The sequence below is a fragment of the Raphanus sativus genome, chromosome 1 (genome assembly GCF_000801105.2).
Source record: "Raphanus sativus cultivar WK10039 chromosome 1, ASM80110v3, whole genome shotgun sequence".
Taxonomy (NCBI): Eukaryota; Viridiplantae; Streptophyta; class Magnoliopsida; order Brassicales; family Brassicaceae; genus Raphanus; species Raphanus sativus.
This window is the reverse complement of record NC_079511.1, coordinates 24,244,829-24,264,130: the sequence shown is the minus strand read 5'-3', so window position 1 is coordinate 24,264,130 and position 19,302 is coordinate 24,244,829. Positions and strand designations below refer to the sequence as shown.

General features: G+C 31.7%; 3 protein-coding genes across 3 annotated transcripts; all 3 read left to right on the top strand.

Annotated features, from left to right (window-relative positions):
• Positions 1 to 401: 401 nt before the first annotated feature.
• LOC130495146 (glycolipid transfer protein 1-like) lies at positions 402 to 2,439 on the top strand. Its single transcript, XM_056986309.1, has 7 exons — positions 402 to 507; positions 678 to 816; positions 955 to 1,010; positions 1,275 to 1,405; positions 1,477 to 1,612; positions 1,978 to 2,109; positions 2,205 to 2,439. The coding sequence occupies exons 2-7, from the start codon at positions 699 to 701 to the stop codon at positions 2,238 to 2,240; spliced, it is 609 nt and encodes a 202-aa protein (XP_056842289.1). The 5' UTR covers positions 402 to 507; positions 678 to 698; the 3' UTR covers positions 2,241 to 2,439.
• A 7,429-nt stretch (positions 2,440 to 9,868) lies between these two features.
• Positions 9,869 to 13,162, top strand: LOC130496477 (probable disease resistance protein At1g15890). The gene has a single exon (XM_056988552.1). It carries the CDS (start codon positions 9,984 to 9,986, stop codon positions 12,549 to 12,551), a length of 2,568 nt encoding a protein of 855 aa, XP_056844532.1. The 5' UTR covers positions 9,869 to 9,983; the 3' UTR covers positions 12,552 to 13,162.
• Positions 13,163 to 17,535: 4,373 nt separating this feature from the next.
• Positions 17,536 to 19,302, top strand: LOC130494808 (glycolipid transfer protein 1-like). Its single transcript, XM_057010645.1, has 7 exons — positions 17,536 to 17,663; positions 17,834 to 17,972; positions 18,128 to 18,183; positions 18,406 to 18,536; positions 18,608 to 18,743; positions 18,853 to 18,984; positions 19,080 to 19,302. Exons 2-7 carry the CDS (start codon positions 17,855 to 17,857, stop codon positions 19,113 to 19,115), a joined length of 609 nt encoding a protein of 202 aa, XP_056866625.1. The 5' UTR covers positions 17,536 to 17,663; positions 17,834 to 17,854; the 3' UTR covers positions 19,116 to 19,302.

The window sequence follows — 19,302 nt, the reverse complement described above, 5'->3', positions numbered from 1 at the left end:
ACAAAATAAAAAATAAATATTAAAAATTTGAAAATAAAACTTTTACAAATAGTTTTAAAAGGAATTTTCGAATTTTAAAATAAATTTTGAAAATAAAAATTTGGGAAAAAGTAAAAAATTATTGAAATTTTTTAATTTGAAAACATATAATTCGAAACTGAAAAAAAATATTTTTTTTTATTTTTTGTATTTTTATATTTTTGGGTATAAAAATTCTTTTGAGTATTTAATGAAATATTATTTTCTTCATTAAGAACTCTTTTTGTGACAAAACTTAAAATGATTTATTTAAGAGAATTGTTCAGTTATCAACTTAATTGATAATTTATGTGCAAATGGTTCTTAATAAATCCTGGAGGATATTATCCGAAACTTTTTTTTTAATATTATCAGAAACTTACGTAACTTATGGGGTATAACAGAATCATTTGAAATTTATCAACTCCATATAGCGAAGAAGGAAGAACCTCTTTGACTATATCAGAATCTGATCCCACCTTCCAAAAGGTACGACTTTTCTCCTTCTCCGTTTTAGATCGGCCTCATATTCGTGTTTTCTGGTCTACTGAATCGTTAGATCTCGAACCATTTCTTGTTATTGGTGTTATCCCTGTGTTGTGTCTAAACATGGAAATGTACTAATATCTGAGAGTTTCCTCTTTTGTTCTCATTTTCAGTTCAGTCAAGAGTTTTGGAAAATGGAAGGGACTGTGTTCACGCCTTGTTTGGAACGAATGAATCATGTCAAATCTGAACAAGGCGAGATGCTTACTCTGCCTTTTCTTGACCTCTGCAAGTCCCTCTTCCCTGTTATAGGTATACAAAAAAAGGATTATACTTCTCTGTGGAGATTCTGACATTTTTGGATGATTGTTCACTGTTCTTCAGCAATATCTTGTTGTGTTTACTGTTTAGTGACTTCATATATTTTTTTTTTGGTTTCTGTTTTCCCAGGTAAGTTTGGAGCCGCGCTGACTATGGTGAAAGCTGACATTGCTGGCAACATATCGGTAAAATTCTCTTCTAGTTTCCATGATTTTGGTAATCTGTAGATCACAAATTCATAGTACAAACCATTGATAAAAGTGCAGTGTCTGGCTCTGTTGTTACTCTTCTGACCTAGTAAATGTGTAAATATGATAGTCTAGAGAAAATGTCCTGTACCTGCGTCACGACCTCTGTGCATTGGATTGTTTTTTTTTTTTTTGGTAAAAATGTTAAGTAATTGGATTGTTGTTTTACAATATAAAATTGTTTGTCCGTCTCTTTCGTAGAGGTTGGAGAACAACTACTTGTCTGATCCAGACAAGTACAAGTGCTTGTACACCATTGTTCAAGGTGAAGTTGAGTCAGAGACAGCAAAAGGATCATCTAGCTGTACCAACGGTCTTCTCTGGTTAACCAGGTAAACAATATCGGCATGTAAACACAATACACCACTTTTCTGACGAAAATAACATATATTGATTCTTTCAGAGCAATGGATTTCTTAGTGGAGGTATTCCGCAACTTGCTAGCACATCAAGACTGGTCAATGTCACAAGCTTGTAGTGACTCGTACCAAAAAACGCTTAGGAAGTGGCACGGATGGCTCTCTAGCTCTACCTCTTCTGTACGAACTTTACTTGCACTGAGTGGCGGAGCCAGAATATTTTTATAATTGGGTCAAAATTTCCTTTTCAAAAACATAATTTATAAACCATTAAAAACTATAAAATATAACTTTACTTTTTTATGTTTTGTAATAATTTTAGTGGAATTATATTTCTTGTGGGGTCAAATTTTATATTTAAATGGGATCAATAATTATTTTCTTAAGCAAAAATAAGTATATTTTTAAAAATAGTGGGGTCAGCTGACCCCACTTACCTTTCTCTACCTCTGCCCTTGGCTCCTTTCACTGTTTGAACCGCATTTTCTACAAACCTGTCTCATTTTAATTTCCTGATAAATGGTAAACCTTTTCCTTTTTATCAGATGGGTTTAAAGCTTGCCCCAGACAGGAAGAAGTTCATGGAGGTTACAGCTGGTTCTGGTGACATGAATGCCGACATGGAAAGGTTTTGCTCAGAGTTTGGTATGTTCCTTCAAGAAAATCACAAATTTCTGGTAAACATGGACTTTTAAAACCTCAAATAATTGCAATGTCTTCGAATTTCACCACTAGCTTTGATTCTGTTGCTCTTGTTTTTGTTTATTCGCAGGCTAGTGTTGGTATGGACGACATGAAAGCTTCTTAAGCCACCATATGTTTACTGCCTGTATAGAATCTGTTTTTTTTTCCGGAAACATTGTCTTGTTTAACTTTTCTCCTTTGGATTCTAAAACTTATAGACACTCCAAAAGAAAAAGAACAGTGTGTCCCATTTCTATCTGAATGTTGTTGTTCACTTTATACCATAAAAGTATATAACTTACGAATTAATCTTCTCATTAGTCTTTGTTACGTAAATGTTTCAAATGGTAGCGGAGGTCATAATATATAACTTTCAATATTTTAGAGTATTTTTTTTATTATAGTAAATGGTTAAATTATTGTTATTGAATGTATTGTAATTAGTTGCTAATGTGTATCTATATTCTTGCAAATATTTTGTTATAATAAATCAAATAGAAAATATATTCAGGATATATTAAACTATATTTTATAGTTTGTATACATTATATTTCCATTATTATTTAGTTATATTTAATGTACTTAAGTTTTTTAAAAGAGTATATGTTTTCTATGTTTACAAAAAGGATGTTTTATATATCCAATTCTTATGTTTTTTATAGTCATTGAAACCAAACGTCCACTATATTTCATCGAAATAATGTGGTTTCCAACCACAGGTACTCTGCATCAGTTATTATCCACCAATCTTTATTTAAACTACAAATTTCTGATTGATACCCTGACAGCCCAAATTAGAAAAAAAAACGTACATTAATCATATATGATCCTTATGTTTATAGAATAGCTGCCCAAATACAAATTCTCAACAATAATCCTGATTGTAAAGTTACATACCAGTAGTACACATGTTGCTCCATAAAGAGTCGAAGACCCTGAAAAACTTTTGTCCCTACGGAAAGAACATATTCCTGCTCCTCCAAATCTCCTAGTTGTAAAACCTTTTCATTTTTTTACCAAACATCACCAAATAGTAAGAACATGTTAGTGACCAAATGATACATCCTTTGATTTTTGCCTATACGGGGGCAACATATAAAACGTTAACGTTGAATTTCATATATAACCGGTAATCAGTGGCGGACCCAGCCGAACATTTAACCGGGGTCATTTATACATACAATTCCTAAAAATAAAAATGGAAGGGTGTCAAGGGGGTTTGAACCCTTGGTTTTTGGGGTGTCAATGTGAAGAGATCAACCAGTTTGACTAGAGAATCTTAGATAAACTCCATACAAACTAATTTACTTCCTCATTTTAGGGGTGTCATTTGACTCCCCTACAGCCTTAGTAGGTCCGCCACTGCCGGTAGTGAGCATTTTTGGCACTTATTGTCGGATAGCTGGCCACTTTGCCATGAGACCAAAATACAAATTGTGTTAATTATGTATTAGACATGGGTTGTACTTTTCCATCATTTTCATGTTCATTTCTTTAAACTTGAGATCGCAACCAAAAAGAAAGAAAATATAAATGTGAATTCTTTGTGGTTTAGGTATGATAAAATGTGAAAAATAATATCATAAATGGATTTTTTTCTTTTGTGTTCTTATGATTTTTTCTATTCATTCTTGATGTTTACATTTTTTATTAGATAGTATACTTTTACTAAGTTATATTTTTTACTAAATTTTTTTCACCAAATTAAACTTATATTATGTATTTTATCAAATTATTATTGCTTTATTTGTTATATCTTGTTGCTTTTAATTTTCAAACTAATTTGTAAATCTTTTTTTTGCTTATGTATTAATCATTGATATGACTATCATTTCCTTCGATTTCTGTTATTTTATCTAAATTCAAATTTGGTGGCAAAGAAAATCAAATAAATTTAATTAGATTCACTCTTTTTCATTACTGTAGATTTGATTTAACGTGAGAAAACAATATTGTAAATTAATTTATTTTTATTTTTTGTTCTTAGTTATGATTTTTCTTTATTTATCATTCAAATTTTGTGTTTTGCATTATATCATGTAATTTTCATTAAATTATTATTTTGACTAAACTTTTCAACAAACTCAAGCTATACTACTACGTATTTTTATTAATTTTATTGTTTTTAGTGTTTGTTTTACTTTTACCTGCTTCTTTCTAATCTAGGTTTGGATTATATATCAATGTTGATGTGATTTTCCATCATTTCTTTTTTTATAGGATTAAATTTTGTGTTCAAAAAGATAAAAATAATTCATGAGCTTAATTCTTTTTTTTGTTGACATAAGTTTTGATGAAATGTGAAAACCCAATATCGTAAAAATATTTGGAGAATTTGTCAAATAAGAATCAAAAATTTGATTTTAAATGCAAAAGTATACTCAAATTTTAATCAAATTGAAAACTAACATAAAAATTTTGTGAAATTACAACCAGCCTCTTACGACCAAAAAACCCAGAATTCATTTTTACGAATATAACTCCGGAAAGTCTTCTGAGTTTTTGTAAGTCTTCTCGAAATTTTTTTCTGGAAGTCTTCTCAAATAGTAGATCTTAAAATATTTTATAAATTTTATGAAAAATATTTTGTTGGTGGAAAAATTGAAATCATGTAATTATAAACATTTGTAAATTATATAAATTAAGATATAGTACAATTGAAGTATAATTGAATTGTTTTGAACATAGATGAATGAATATAGTGAGTCATAGTATTCTTTGGTTTAGGGTTTGATAACATATGTTGTAGTATTGTATGTTTTCTTAGGGTTAGAATTTGGAAAATTAATATTTTTTTAAATATTAAAGTTGACATATATGTGTTCAATTCTATATGTAATAAACATTTTTAACTTGAATTTAAGTTTAATGAAGTGTTTAGTTAGTTAATTAAAATTAGGGTTTATATTTAAGGTCTAAATGACTTTATAAGTCTTCTGATGAATAGTATTTACGGGTTTAGACCTTAAATACTATTCATCAGAAGACTTATATTCTTTCAACCTCTCTCCTATGTTTCCTCTTTCATAACAAATCTGAGTGTTTTGGTAAGTTTTTATTTTTGATTTTTTTGCATTTAGTAACCTCTCGTTGTATAAAGCTCTTATTTTCTTCTTAAACTAAAATCTTCAACCTCTTTCTAATCTCTTTAAACATGAAAATACCAAACTTTATATGAATTTTTTATTTTTTTGTCTCATATCTTTCTCACTAATCTTTTATTTTTTTGCAGGTTTTTAATCAGATGATTCTCATCTTCAACTTGGATATGTATTTTTGTGTGATATATAAAAGTATATGTATCTAATCTTCCACTCATTTTCTTTGTTTTGAAGCCATTTGAACGTTTTTGGATATGCAAGTTTTTCATATATGGGTTTGATATGCATGTTTTCGAATTTGGAAGACTTTGAAAGACTTCTCAGAACTCTTTTAAAATATAATGCATTAGAAGACTTCCAAGAAGTTTCCTAACAGAGTCTTCTCCCACTTGTCCTCTTTCATAACATATCTGAGCGTTTTGGTAAGTTTCATATCTGATTTTTCTTCATTTAGTAACTTTTTGTTACATAAAGCTCTTATCTTTTGCCAAAACTAAAATTCTCCAACCTCTCTCTAATATCTTTAAACAGGAAAACACAAAACTTTATATCAATTTCTCTTTTTTCTCATGTGTTTCTTACTAATTTATCTTGTTTTTAAGGTTTTTATCACATGGTTCTCATCTTTAACTCCTTAAGAGGTAGATCTAAAATTTTTGGATATATATTATTGTGTGTTCTTTAAGGTATATATATCTTATCTTCCACTTATTTTCTCTTTTTGAAACCATTTGAACATTTTTGGATTTGAAGGTTTTTCAGATATGAGTTAGACTTTGGAAGACTTATGGGAAGTCTTCTCCGAAGTATTCTAACATATAATGCGCTAGAAGACTTCCTAGATGTCCTCTGACGAGTCTTGTCTTATATCAAGTGGATTCTAAGCTTGTCTTTGTGGATGATTGATCTATAATAGTTTGTTTGTGATCTGTCTTGTGATTTGTATGTGTATTCTTTTAGTTGTGATATTTTGTGAAAATTTGAAGAGATATTAATGAAACAATTTGGTAAATATGTTCACTGTTCACAATATTATCTTGCCAAAATTACTTGACATTATTGAGGTTGTTGATACAACTTCAATAGCAAAAAACAATAACACAACAAATTAGTCAAATTTATTACAGCAAATGGAGAAGACTTCTCAATAAAACTTAGTCAAATTCACAAAAGAACAAGCATTAATAAATTCAAAGATAGAACACTTTCACTAGAAGTCTTCTTGGGAAGTCTTCTAAAAGACTTCTTGGAAATCTTCTAGGCAGACTTAAATTTTAAACGGGATATTAAGGGAGGAAATTAAAAATTAAGAGGAAAACTCAAATTTTAAGTGAAACTTAAAATTTCAACATTCATGAAAGGTAAATATATATATCCTATGATTTAAGAAGACACATTAAAACATATGACATTGATATTCTTGAAGTTACTTAACACTTTTGAAAGCTAAAAGAACACATCTTAAAGTTACTTAATAAATTTACAAAAACTAACGTAGAAGACTTCTCGGATCAGGTATAAACTTTAATAAAAATGAATGTTGGTAATCTCATAAATATCACCAATTTTAAGTTATAAATTTTATTCAGTATCTCCAATATTGATTAATATACATGTATTAACAAGAAAATGTTAAAAATTCATTATAGTTTTAGAGAAAATGAAACTTTATTAAACATTGACACATAAAACTTCTTTGGAAGTCTTCTGGTAGACTTCTAGGAAGTCATCCATTTGGATCACTTTTGCAATTGAAAATTTACAAAAGAATACTTCTAGAAAATTCTACTCTACAACAGACTTCTTTGGAAGTTTTTCTTTGTAAATATTGGTTTACTTTTGTTAACGATAAAATTTCAAAAATACCAGAGAAGACTTTCCGGCAAATCATCTAGGATAAACAAGTTAGTTTTGTATTTGACCGGATTGTGTAATAAATTTGATTTTTCCTAGACGACTTATAAGAAAGTCGTCCAGTCGAAAAATAATACTTTGATATTTAACTGTAGTTACACGACTTCCAAGTAAGTCATTTCATGTTACTTTTGCAATTGATAAATAAAAAATAAATATTTAATTTTATCTGGACGACTTACATGAAAGTCTTCTGGTAGAAGACTTACACGAAATTCTTCTATAATAAAATTTTTATTATTTTTAATCATAACCAAAACTTTTGTTTTGGAAAAATATTTTAAAAACACACATAAAAGAAAAATTATTTTTTCTTTAAATTCAAAATATATTTAAATATTCAAATAAATAAAAAAACATAAGTAAAATAAATCAGTAAATTCGATGTCAGAGTTGTAAAAACCTATGATCCTCATCTTGGAGCTACAAATAAAAAAAACTATTTTCTTCTTTTCTCTCTGAAAATTAGAGTATTTACACTTTTCTCTGTGAATTTTCACAAATTAAAATAAAATAAAATTTAATTATATAATCAATTACCTGAACCAATTATAATATTGACTTCATGTAAAAAAAACTTTTAGTGACTTAGATTTATATTGTTAAATTATCTTAAATCTCACAGCTTTTTTAAAAAATAAATATGAAACATTTGATTATCAAACTATGAAGTTAATCGTCAGCAGTTTCGTTAGTACGTTTGATAATTTCGTTGACGCAGTTGTTGCCGCTGACGCCGACGCTGCCGCTGACGCCGAAAACTGCGGCAACTAAACGAACAGCACTAAAGTTAAATTTTAATAATTCTAATTATTATTCAATAATAATAACATTGTAAAAAATACATTTACCTTCATATAATATTACTCTCCGTAAAATCGCGGATAAACACCTAGTTATAATTATTTATGTTTAAGATAAATTTGTGTGTTGAGATAAATATGTTATTTTAGCATTTTAAAATTTACAATAACAAAATATAATAAAATAAATAAATTATGATTTGTTTGACTTTATCAAGATTCATTAAGTTTATATATTTTATATATTTTATTTTATTTTCTTAACCTTATATAAACAAGTCATGTTTGTTTGCATTCTCTACATGATACTAATTTCCTAGAAGTCATTATGTACGAGCAAGTTCTAAATGTCTATTCATATATGTGCTTAATTTGTTTGACTTTGAATATTATATAATCCAACAACACTAAGAAACACTGATTTTTTTCGACAACTTGATTTATATTATTGTAGCAGTATAGTCATGATTGAGAAAAGTTAAAATTGGTCTAGGTACATTAAAAATGTTAATAAAAGAACAAGACTGAGGTACATCCAATTTCGAAAGATGATCTGCGACTTTATTCCTGTTCTGTGATATCCAAGTTAAGTTGCAAATTTTGAATTTTGATGACCAAAAACCAATGTCTCGTACCCAGACCTTCAGAAATTGAAAAGGAGACGAGACGTTTTTTTTCTTTTTTTGACGGCAAACAGCTATTCTATTACTCAAGCTTGAGGTGGTCTGGGTAACCAGACCGGAATAGAACAACCAACAAAATGTAACTTCCTATAGAAGGATCTAGCTGTTTTACCTGTCTTAGCTAAAAAGGAGACGAGACGTTATTATAAGTTTTTTTAATAATAAAATTTTAAGATATTAAAAGATTTTGTGTAAATAATCTATATATTTTTTAAAAAAATAATCCTTTTTTGTAAAAGTATTTTAAATATAAAATAAATTATAAATTAGGAATTAGAAAATATTAAAATTGGACAATTTGGTAAATTTATATATACCAGAAGTGTATTTTTCCAAAAACTTAAACAGTAGTGTAGTTTTCAAATTATAATTTCATGTGAGTGTATTTCTCCAAATTTCCCTTTTTTATCCATCTTTTTTATTGAAACATAAATATTCTATTAAAAATTGTTTCATCTATGTAATCTACAAAATATGTCATTCCAAATATTTCTCTTTAGAATTTCATTTATGATAATAATGTGAAATCTATTTCTAACCAATTTAGTCATACCCTTTTTTATATTTTTCAATAATATACGTTTTTCCTATTATAAAAATTATTTCAAATCGTAATATTTTTATTAATATATTTGTTTGCTTTCAAAATTATTATTAATAATATTTAAATTATTATGATATATACACCTATTTTATTTTTAATATTATATTTCATAAATAAACAAAAATGATCAATATTTTTGTACTAACATTTTTATACGTAACTTTCCTGTAAAAAACAATTTTATACAGAACTAAATGATCAATCCTAATAGGAAAAAAGATCTAAAAGGAATGATTCTAGGGATTCCGGACCACAACACTGGTTTGAAATTTAAGAAGAATCGGTAAAAATGAGACAAATTTGAGAGATTTATCTATTTTAACTAATGACTAAAAAATATTTAACAGTTTTAACATTTGTGACTAAGTGGCATAAACATTTTTTGGTTTTTCACAATGCAAAATATTCCGCGCTTTAGAAGCGCGGATCAAATTCTAATTATTAAGTTAAAGTCCACAAACGGTTAATATTTATATAATCTGGCTGTTGTAACTTATCTCATTGTTAATATTATCTATTAGATAACAAAAAGATATAAAATTAAAGTCCACGAGTGGTTAATATAATCTGGCTGTTGTACCTCATCTCATGTTAATATAATCCAAGTGGTCTTCATTATTATTGTTTGTGGATTATTGGAGTAGAGTTATTGGTCTTCGCTCGTGTCTTACTATTTTCTAATCACGTCAATCAAAATTATTGGTGTTCATTCACCAAAGCAGTAAGTTTGGTTTTGGTTTCTTTCTGAAAGTTTGAGCAAAGATGGGAGGCTGTCTATCAGTATTACCATGGAAAGAAGCGGTACAGCAAGCCTGCAACTGCTTATTTGGTGATGGAAATTACATTCATATGATGAAGGCTAATCTCGAGGCTCTGGAGGGAACTATACAAGAACTTAGACGTATGCGAGTTGATCTGTTAACAAGAATTTCCGTAGAAGAAGATAAAGGTTTGGAGCGGCTTGCTCAAGTAGAAGGATGGTTGTCAAGTGTAGAAAGTCTTGACTCTCAGGTCAGTATTCTGCTTGAGGATAAACCAACTGAAATCAACAGATTGATTCTTTTTGGATATTTTTCCGAAAATTGCATATCAAGCTATGAGTATGGTAAAGAGGTATCAAAGAAGTTGGAAGAAGTCAAAGAGCTTCTATCTAAAGGAGTTTTCAAAGATGTGGCCGGAATGAGACCTTTGCCAAAGGTGGAGAAGAAATTTATCCAAACAACAGTAGGTTTGGATTCGATGGTTGGAAAGGCATGGGACAGCATCATGAAAACTGAACGAAGAACGTTAGGTATATATGGCATGAGGGGAATTGGAAAAACAACCCTCTTATATGCTATCAACAACAAATTCTCGGAAGAGCTTAATGACTTTGATGTTGTGATATGGGTTGTGGTCTCTAAAGATTTGCAATACAAGAGCATTCGGGATCAGATTCTACGAAGATTACGTGTTGACAAGGATTGGGAAGATCAAACAGAGGATGAGAAAGTATCTTCCATTGCCAATATCCTAGGAAGAAAGAAATTTATACTGCTATTGGATGATCTGTGGAGCGAGGTAGATTTGAGCAAGATTGGAGTTCCACATCCAACTCAGGAAAATGGATCGAAGATAGTTTTCACCACTCGTTCAAAGAAAGTTTGCAGAGACATGGAAGCTGATGAGGAGCAGAAAATTGATTGCTTGTCAAAGAATGAAGCGTGGGAACTGTTTCAAAATGCAGTTGGAGAAGTCCCATTAAAAAAGCCCCGCCATCCGGATATTCCCGCACTTGCAAAAAAAATATCCGAAAAATGTTATGGCTTGCCACTTGCACTCAATGTGATTGGCAAAGCCATGTCAGATAAAGAGGATGTACATGAATGGCGTTATGCAATTGATGTTCTAAGCACGTCTAGCCACAAGATGTTTCCAGATATGGAAGAAAAGATTCTTTCGATTTTGAAGTTCAGCTATGATGGATTAAAGGATGAAAAGGTGAAATCATGCTTCCTATATTGTTCTTTGTTCCCGGAAGATTATGAAATAACGAAGGAGGAGTTGATCGAATATTGGATCAGCGAAGGATTTATAAAGGGAAAGAGAGATGAAGATGGAAGTAACAACCAAGGTCATGTTATAATTGGTTCCTTAGTTCGTGCGCATCTATTGATGGAGTTCGAAAAAGAATTCACACCTGCTGTGAAAATGCATGATGTGCTACGTGAAATGGCTCTTTGGGTAGCGTCTACGTTTGGAAAAGAGGAAGAAAAACAGTGCGTCAAAACCGGTGTGAAGCTAGGCCTTATACCAAAGGACATCGACTGGTCAGGTCTGAGAAGGATCTCGTTGATGAGTAATCGAATTGAAAAGACAGCTTACTGTCCTGAATGCCCCCACCTTTCGACTCTACTTCTCGGGGATAACAAGTTGGAGGGTATATCGGGTAACTTCTTTCAGTTTATGCCAGTCCTTGTCGTCTTGGATCTTTCGCGTAACCGTGATCTTAGTGAATTGCCTGAAGAAATTTGCAGCTTGACTTCCTTGCAATACCTCAATTTATCATACACAAGTATAAGTTCGTTATCAGTTGGTTTGAAGAGGTTAAGGAAACTAATAAGCCTGGACCTGGAGTTTACCTGGATTGAAAGCATTGATGGGATAGGAACAAGCTTACCAAATCTTCAGGTCTTGAAACTATATCATTCTAGTGTTCAATTTGATGCAAGTTCAATTGAAGAGCTTCAACTTTTAGAGCACTTGAAGATTTTAACAGGAAACGTGACAGATGCTTTAATGTTGGAAAGTATCCAAAGAGTGGAGCGACTGGCGAGTTGTGTTCAACGCCTTTGGATTATCAGTTGTTTCACCGAGGTTGTAACATTGAACACGGTAGCTCTGGGTGGTCTTCGAGAACTTAATATTGAGTTGTCCGAAATCTCAGAGATAAAGATAGACTGGAAAAACAAAGAGAAGGAAGATCTTCTATGTAACAGTTCTCCAAGCTTCAAGAACCTCTCAAGTATTTTTTTACGCAATCTGGAAGGTCCAAAAGAATTGACCTGGTTATTGTTTGCTCCAAATCTCAAGCATCTACATGTGGGAAGTTCAGGAAGCCTAGAAGAAATAATAAATACGGAGAAGGGAATGCGTATTGGCAATGTGCATCCTGACATGAAGGTTCCCTTTCAGAAGCTAGAATCCCTCAGTTTAAGGGGTTTGGATGAATTAAAGATGATATGCTCAACTCCTCCGGCTCTTCCATCCCTGAAAAAATTTGTTGTGGAACACTGCCGAAATCTGCCGAGAGCCGCCAGGGAGAGTTTCCGAGAGCATGAACAGGAATAATGAAGTTGATGAATGAGGCTCCGAAGCTCCATTGCATATGTCATATGCGTTTGAGTGTATCCTTTCAGTTTTTAAACTTGGTTTTGGTGTTGAAAAAAAAAAATTGGTTTTGGTTTTATGTTGTGCTTTTGCTTGAATGAGGCTACGAAGCCCCATTGCATATGTCATATGTGTGTGAGTGTATCATTTCAGTTCTTATACTTGGTTTTGGTGTTGAAAAAAAAAAAACTTGGTTTTGGTTTTATGTTGTGCTTTTGCTTGAATGTCACTGTTCTCAAGTTGTATTTCTCAAAACTGGAAACTTTCATTGTTGCATTTCCACTTCTCTCCAGTTTGTAATTTGATACATTTTCCTCAAAGCTTTCATTTGTGTGTTTTCTGATTCATGGATCTCTAACTCAAACTATGACGCAAAACATCACTGTTTATAGTAATAAAATGACAGTGGCTGAGCATTCGTCTTCTTCCGTTTCTGCAGCGTTTCAACGTAGTCGTCGGCTTCGGGTATCATGGTCTGCCAAAATGGCTTTCAAAAATTGTTATGTACCTCTTCAAATTATAACGACAAAGGAGACATATTTGAATGATAACAACCTGTCATCTGGATCAGCGATGGGAAAAGAGATAGAGTAATTCTTAGGTTCACTCCTTAAGACTGAACATTTAAGTTCATCAACCAATAAAATTTTATTTTCTTATATTCAGAATCTTTTAAAAAAGAAACAAAATATTATCAAATTATATTATGTTTTTAATAAAAAATAAATAAAAATAATAGTAGTTGCAAAAAAATATATATATTTTCAAAAAATATTCTTAATACCATCAATTAAACACTAAACCCTAAATTTTATACCTTAAACCTTTGGATAAATCATAAATCCTTGAATTAAAAAAAAAATTAACACAGCCAACAAAACACTAAACACTAATCCCTAAATCCAAAACTCTAAACTTTAAGGTTTAGGATTTAGGGTTTAGGGTTTAATGTTTTGCTGACTATGTTAATTTTTATTTTTTAAAAATATAAGATTTAGGATTTATTCAAGGTTTCAGGGTTTACCAAAGGGTTTAGTCTTTAGAGTTTATGATTTAGGGTTTAGTGAGTTTGCTGATGGTATTAAAATTTTATTTAAAATTTTTAAATTATTTGCAACTACTATTATTTTTATTTATTTATTTATTTTAAAAATATAATATAATTTGATAATATTTTTTTTTCCTTTTTCAAAAGATACTAAATATGAAAAGATGAATTCTTATTGATTGGTGAACATACAAGTTTACTATAGGAGAATAAACCCAAGAATTGCTCAAAGAGATATTTTCTTTTTGAATGATTCCAAACTTTTTTCTGTACCATAATTTTAGAAAGACTCAACCTTATTTAACAAGAAAGAGTCTAATTCCATATTTTGTGCTTTAGAATATTTTAAATATATTGAATTTATGATCTTCATCCCGTTAAATCTTTAAACCTACATGTAAATCCTACAAATGTGTGGAAGCGCCGTGGTCTAGTAGTCAAGGTTTAAAGGTTTCTACACCCAGGTCTGGGGTTCAAATCACAGGCAACACAATTTCTACAGGAGGAGGTCTGGGTTTCAATTCCCGGAAAATGCAGATTATGCAGAAAATTAGAGAAAAAGCTTACAAGAGATCTTCAGCATGATGCAAGAAATACCGTCAGAAATGGATCTCACACAGCGATTCAGAGTGATGCAGTCAGACGTGAATCTTCACAAAACAGGTTGTAGAGATCTTCAGCATGGCGCAAGGAATACCGTCAGAAATGGATTTCACACAGCGATTCAGAGTGATGCAGTCAGACGTAAATCCTCACAAGACAGGTAGTATTGTCGGCTGTAATATCGCGTCTATATAACGTTACTCATAATTTGTAATAACATAATCAGCCAGACAAAAAATATCCTGCAAATGTAGATATCACCATCTCCACAAACAACCTAACAACCTAATATGTTACAAATATCAAATGAAATATTATTAGTACAGTATACATATATTATAGCTAACATGAAATATTTGTTGTTCAATATAGGAATTTGAGGATAAATCATAATTAATAACCCATATATGGCTACTGATTATTATAAAATTCACAACTCATACAAGTAGCTCATTTCAATTATTTCAACAAACTGTATTTATTTATTTAGACCACAATAATTAATATATATATATAATAAAAATATTAGTTATCACAATTATTCATTTAGTTAGTTCAGAAAATTTTCTCGGTTACAAAAAAAAAAGTTAGAAGGGAATCAAAATCTAGTTAAGTATTAAAGCGGAGATTTCTTTGTTTTTTTTTTACATTGCAGAATGAAGTTAAAAAAAAAAAAAAATCAAAAGAAAATAGCAAAGCGGAACCCGAAGATATCTGTGAAAGTAGAAACAGAGGCAGCAGAGTCTACAGCATCAGATGGGAAGACATTCTGCATTATCCAGCTTGATGTAGGTCTTGATGCAGCTGTCGTGCGAGAGGCTGTCTCGAAAGTTATGGTAATGGATCCCAAAGACTTAAAGAACAAGTAACTGCAATTTTTCTCTTGATATCCCATTAAGTAAAAAACTCTATCACTTAAATACACAAAAGATGTCAAATAAACAACTGCCAACTAAACAAATATGGAACATGGAAACCAAGTGGAGATGAATGATCCCATTAATATCAGAGAAGACACCATGCCATGACTCTTGTTATGATCTTATCATATGGAATAATGGAAAAGGAGGTAAAATATCCATTACCTTAAATCATGCTTCCTAAGTGAACGCAGCGGCTGGATCTGACAAAAAAAAAATGGTATCAAATGAGTAGAGGTTGTTCTGCCCACACAGATTCTGTAATCATCTCCAGATCAATCAGTTGAGTTTCATTGATGCAAATGATGCAGCCAGATCCAGCCGCTGCGTTCACTTATTGTTTCATTTGATACCATTTTATTACCGTTTGACTCGTTAAATGATCTGTTTATTGTTTTAATTTGTGCGAGGAATTTGTCAGTCAAAGTTAGCAATTGGTGGTATTGCCTTTTGAGACAGTACGGGTGTTTGGCTTTAATGGTTTTCTTTTATACATCGTTCTTATGAAACATAGTTGTTAAATTGCTAAAGACACTGCATTGCCATAAACGTAAGGCACTTGTTTGAGAAACAACTCCAGCTCAGAGATATTAGAAGAAAAGATGCAGCAACCCCAAAGTAAATCCAAGGTTGCTGCAACTTCAAAGCAGAGTACAATTACTAGAGCCATGTCTTGTTACTGACGGCAAACGTTACAAATAAAATTCTCATTTGAAATGCAATGAAACTGCGCCGTCTTCACATTTGAAATATTTTTTTTTCTTTTTTGGTCAACTGGAAATCATTTGAAATTTATGAACTCCATAGAGCCAAGAAGAAGAAAGAACCTCTTTGACTCTTTCAGAATCTTATCCCACTTTTCTTTGATTATCAGACCAAAAGATACGACTTTTCTCCTCCCTTGTTTTAGATCGGCCTATGTTTCTGGTTAACTGAATCGGTAGATCTCGAACCATTTCTTGTTATTGGTCGAATGTTTGATTAAATAGGTAAATATACTTATATACCTAGGATTAACTAATTTAGACTTAGGATTTAAAGTTAAGTATGAGGTTTTGGAATTAAAGTTTAAAATTTTACAAAATAAAAAATAAATATTAAAATTTTGAAAATAAAATTTTTACAAATAGTTTCAAAAGGAATTTTCGAATTTTAAAATAAATTTTGAAAATAAAAATTTGGGAAAAAGTAAAAAAGTTATTGAAATTTTTTAATTTGAAAACATATAATTGAAACTGAAAAAATATATTTTTATTTTTTTGTATTTTTATATTTTTGGGTATAAAAATTCTTTTGAGTATTTAATGAAATATTATTTTCTTCATTGAGAACTCTTTTTGTGATAAAACTTAAAAATGATTTATTTGAGAGAATTGTTCAATTATCAACTTAATTGATAATTTATGTGCAAATGGTTCTTAATAAATCCTGGGGGATCAAGAGCAGCCGTCGATCTTCTTTCTCTTGCTCCGGTGGTTGGTGGTTCTCACCGCTATCGGGAGTGGCTAAGACTCCGGGGAAAGAGGTTCTCAAAGCTTTTTACCGCCGGCTTTCTGTCTCCGGGAAAGGATGGTTCTTCTAGCATCTCTATCGCCAGCTTTATGTCTCTGGAAAGGATAGTTTTTCTAGCATCTCGATCATCGGAACTTATGTTCTTGTGTGGTGAATTAGTATTAGTTTGAAGTCGTGGGAATACTGCTTTTGTTTGGTTTTTGCTGTTTTAGTCATTTCGTCGCATCCTAAGTTGGCTTTTTGGGTTCGTTTTTTGTGATTTATGTTCGCTGTGGAGGTATCTACTAGACCTTATCTTGGACCTTTGTGGTTTTGGGAGATGGTTTCTAGACGAAGCAGTTAACTTGACCTTCAGTTTTTCTCTTGCGAGGAGGTGAGCAGTCTTTGTTCTGTAGGTCACTTGGCTGCCTTGCGAGTGTCCGCGTGTAAGAGCTGGTGGTCTTCTCTAACGTTTTCCCAAGTAGCGTTTTAAGGTCTTTTGTCCTTGTATCTTAGTTTTAGTGGTGGTTTCTAGTCATGCAAGTTTCATATAGATAGCAGCTGGTGGAGTAGGTGTAGATTTGACCTTTCGATTGTTTCTGATGTTGTTGATTCTAGTATAGCTTGGTGATATTCCCTTCAGGGTTGAGACTACTCAAGACATTTGTTCTTTAGGTCAGCTCCATTGATATTGAATTCTTCTGAAAAAGTGGAAAGAATAAACTTGTGGACATATATGAGTTTTAGGTTCTGTTTATGTCTTTGTTTTAATTTATTTGGTTTATGTTCTTTGTCTTTGGTTTCTTATCGACACTATGTATCTCAACTTTCTTCGAGTTAAAAAAAAAAATCATGGGGGATATTATCCGAAACTATTTTTTTAATATTATCATAAACTTGCGTGAAGTTTAGGGTATAACATAATCATTTGAAATTTATCAACTCCATAGAGCGAAGAAGAAGGAAGAAACCTCTTTGACTATATCAGAATCTGATCCCACCTTCCAAAAGGTACGACTTTTCTCCTTATCCGTTTTAGATCGTCCTCAGATTCGTGTTTTCTGGTCTACTGAATCGTTAGATCTCGAACCATTTCTTGTTATTGGTGTTATCCCTGTGTTGTGTCTAAACATGGAAATGTAATAATATCTGAGAGTTTCCTCTTTTGTTCTCGTTTTCAGTTCAGTCAAGAGTTTTGGAAAATGGAAGGGACTGTGTTCACGCCTTGTTTGGAACGAATGAAACATGTCAAATCTGAACAAGGCGATATGCTTACTATGCCTTTTCTTGACCTCTGCAAGTCCCTCTTCCCTGTTATAGGTATAACAAAAGGACTATACTTCTCTGCTGACTCTAAATGCTTCTGAGTGGAGATTCTGACATTTTTGGATGATTGTTCACTGTTCTTCAGCAATATCTTTTTGTGTTTACTATTTAGTGACTTCATATATTTTTTTTGGTTTCTGTTTTCCCAGGTAAGTTTGGAGCCGCGCTGACTATGGTGAAAGCTGACATTGCTGGCAACATATCGGTAAAATTCTCTTCTAGTTTCCATGATTTTGGTAATCGTAGATCACAATTCATAGTACAAACCATTGATAAAAGTGCAGTGTCTGGCTCTGTTGTTACTCTTCTGACCTAGTAAATGTGTAAATATGATAGTCTAGAGAAAATGTCCTGTACCTGCGTCACGACCTCTGTGCATTTGATTGTTGTTTTACAGTAGAAAATTGTTTGTCCGTCTCTTTCGTAGAGGTTGGAGAAGAACTACTTGTCTGATCCAGACAAGTACAAGTGCTTGTACACCATTGTTCAAGGTGAAGTTGAGTCAGAGACAGCAAAAGGATCGTCTAGCTGTACCAACGGCCTTCTCTGGTTAACCAGGTAAACAATATCGGCATGTAAACACAATACACCACTTTTCTTACGAAAATAACATATATTGATTCTTTCAGAGCAATGGATTTCTTAGTGGAGGTATTCCGCAACTTGCTAGCACATCAAGACTGGTCAATGTCACAAGCTTGTAGTGACTCGTACCAAAAAACACTTAGGAAATGGCACGGATGGCTCTCTAGCTCTACCTCTTCTGTACGAACTTTACTTGCACTCCTTTCACTGTTTGAACCGCATTTTCTACAAACCCTGTCTCATTTTAATTTCCTGATAAATGGTAAACGTACGTTTTCCTTTTTATCAGATGGGTTTAAAGCTTGCCCCAGACAGGAAGAAGTTCATGGAGGTTACAGCTGGTTCTGGTGACATGAATGCCGACATGGAAAGGTTTTGCTCAGAGTTTGGTATGTTCCTTCAAGAAAATCACAAATTTCTGGTAAACATGCACTTTTAAACCCTCAAATCATTGCAATGTCTTCAGATTTCATCACTAGCTTTGATTCTGTTGTTCTTGTTTTTGTTTATTCGCAGGCTAGTGTTGGTATGGACGACATGAAAGCTTCTTAAGCCACCATATGTTTACTCCCTGTCTCGAATCTGGTGTTTCCTGAAACATTTTCTCATTTAACTTTTCTCCTTTGGATTCTAAAACTTGTAAACCATCCAAAAGAAACAGAATATTGTGTACATTTCTATCTGAATGTTTTATACTATAAAGTTTAGGGAAAATTGTCTAAACTGAAAAAAATTCAGC

Excerpts from the sequence above, each read along its gene's own strand:
- LOC130496477 (XM_056988552.1), top strand. The coding sequence starts at position 9,984 with ATGGGAGGCTGTCTATCAGTATTACCATGGAAAGAAGCGGTACAGCAA.
- LOC130495146 (XM_056986309.1), top strand. The coding sequence starts at position 699 with ATGGAAGGGACTGTGTTCACGCCTTGTTTGGAACGAATGAATCATGTC. Across the intron at positions 1,613-1,977 it reads TCTCTAGCTCTACCTCTTCT|ATGGGTTTAAAGCTTGCCCC; the intron begins GTACGAACTTTA and ends CCTTTTTATCAG. Across the intron at positions 2,110-2,204 it reads AAGAAAATCACAAATTTCTG|GCTAGTGTTGGTATGGACGA; the intron begins GTAAACATGGAC and ends GTTTATTCGCAG.
- LOC130494808 (XM_057010645.1), top strand. The coding sequence starts at position 17,855 with ATGGAAGGGACTGTGTTCACGCCTTGTTTGGAACGAATGAAACATGTC. Across the intron at positions 17,973-18,127 it reads GTCCCTCTTCCCTGTTATAG|GTAAGTTTGGAGCCGCGCTG; the intron begins GTATAACAAAAG and ends CTGTTTTCCCAG. Across the intron at positions 18,537-18,607 it reads GGCCTTCTCTGGTTAACCAG|AGCAATGGATTTCTTAGTGG; the intron begins GTAAACAATATC and ends TGATTCTTTCAG.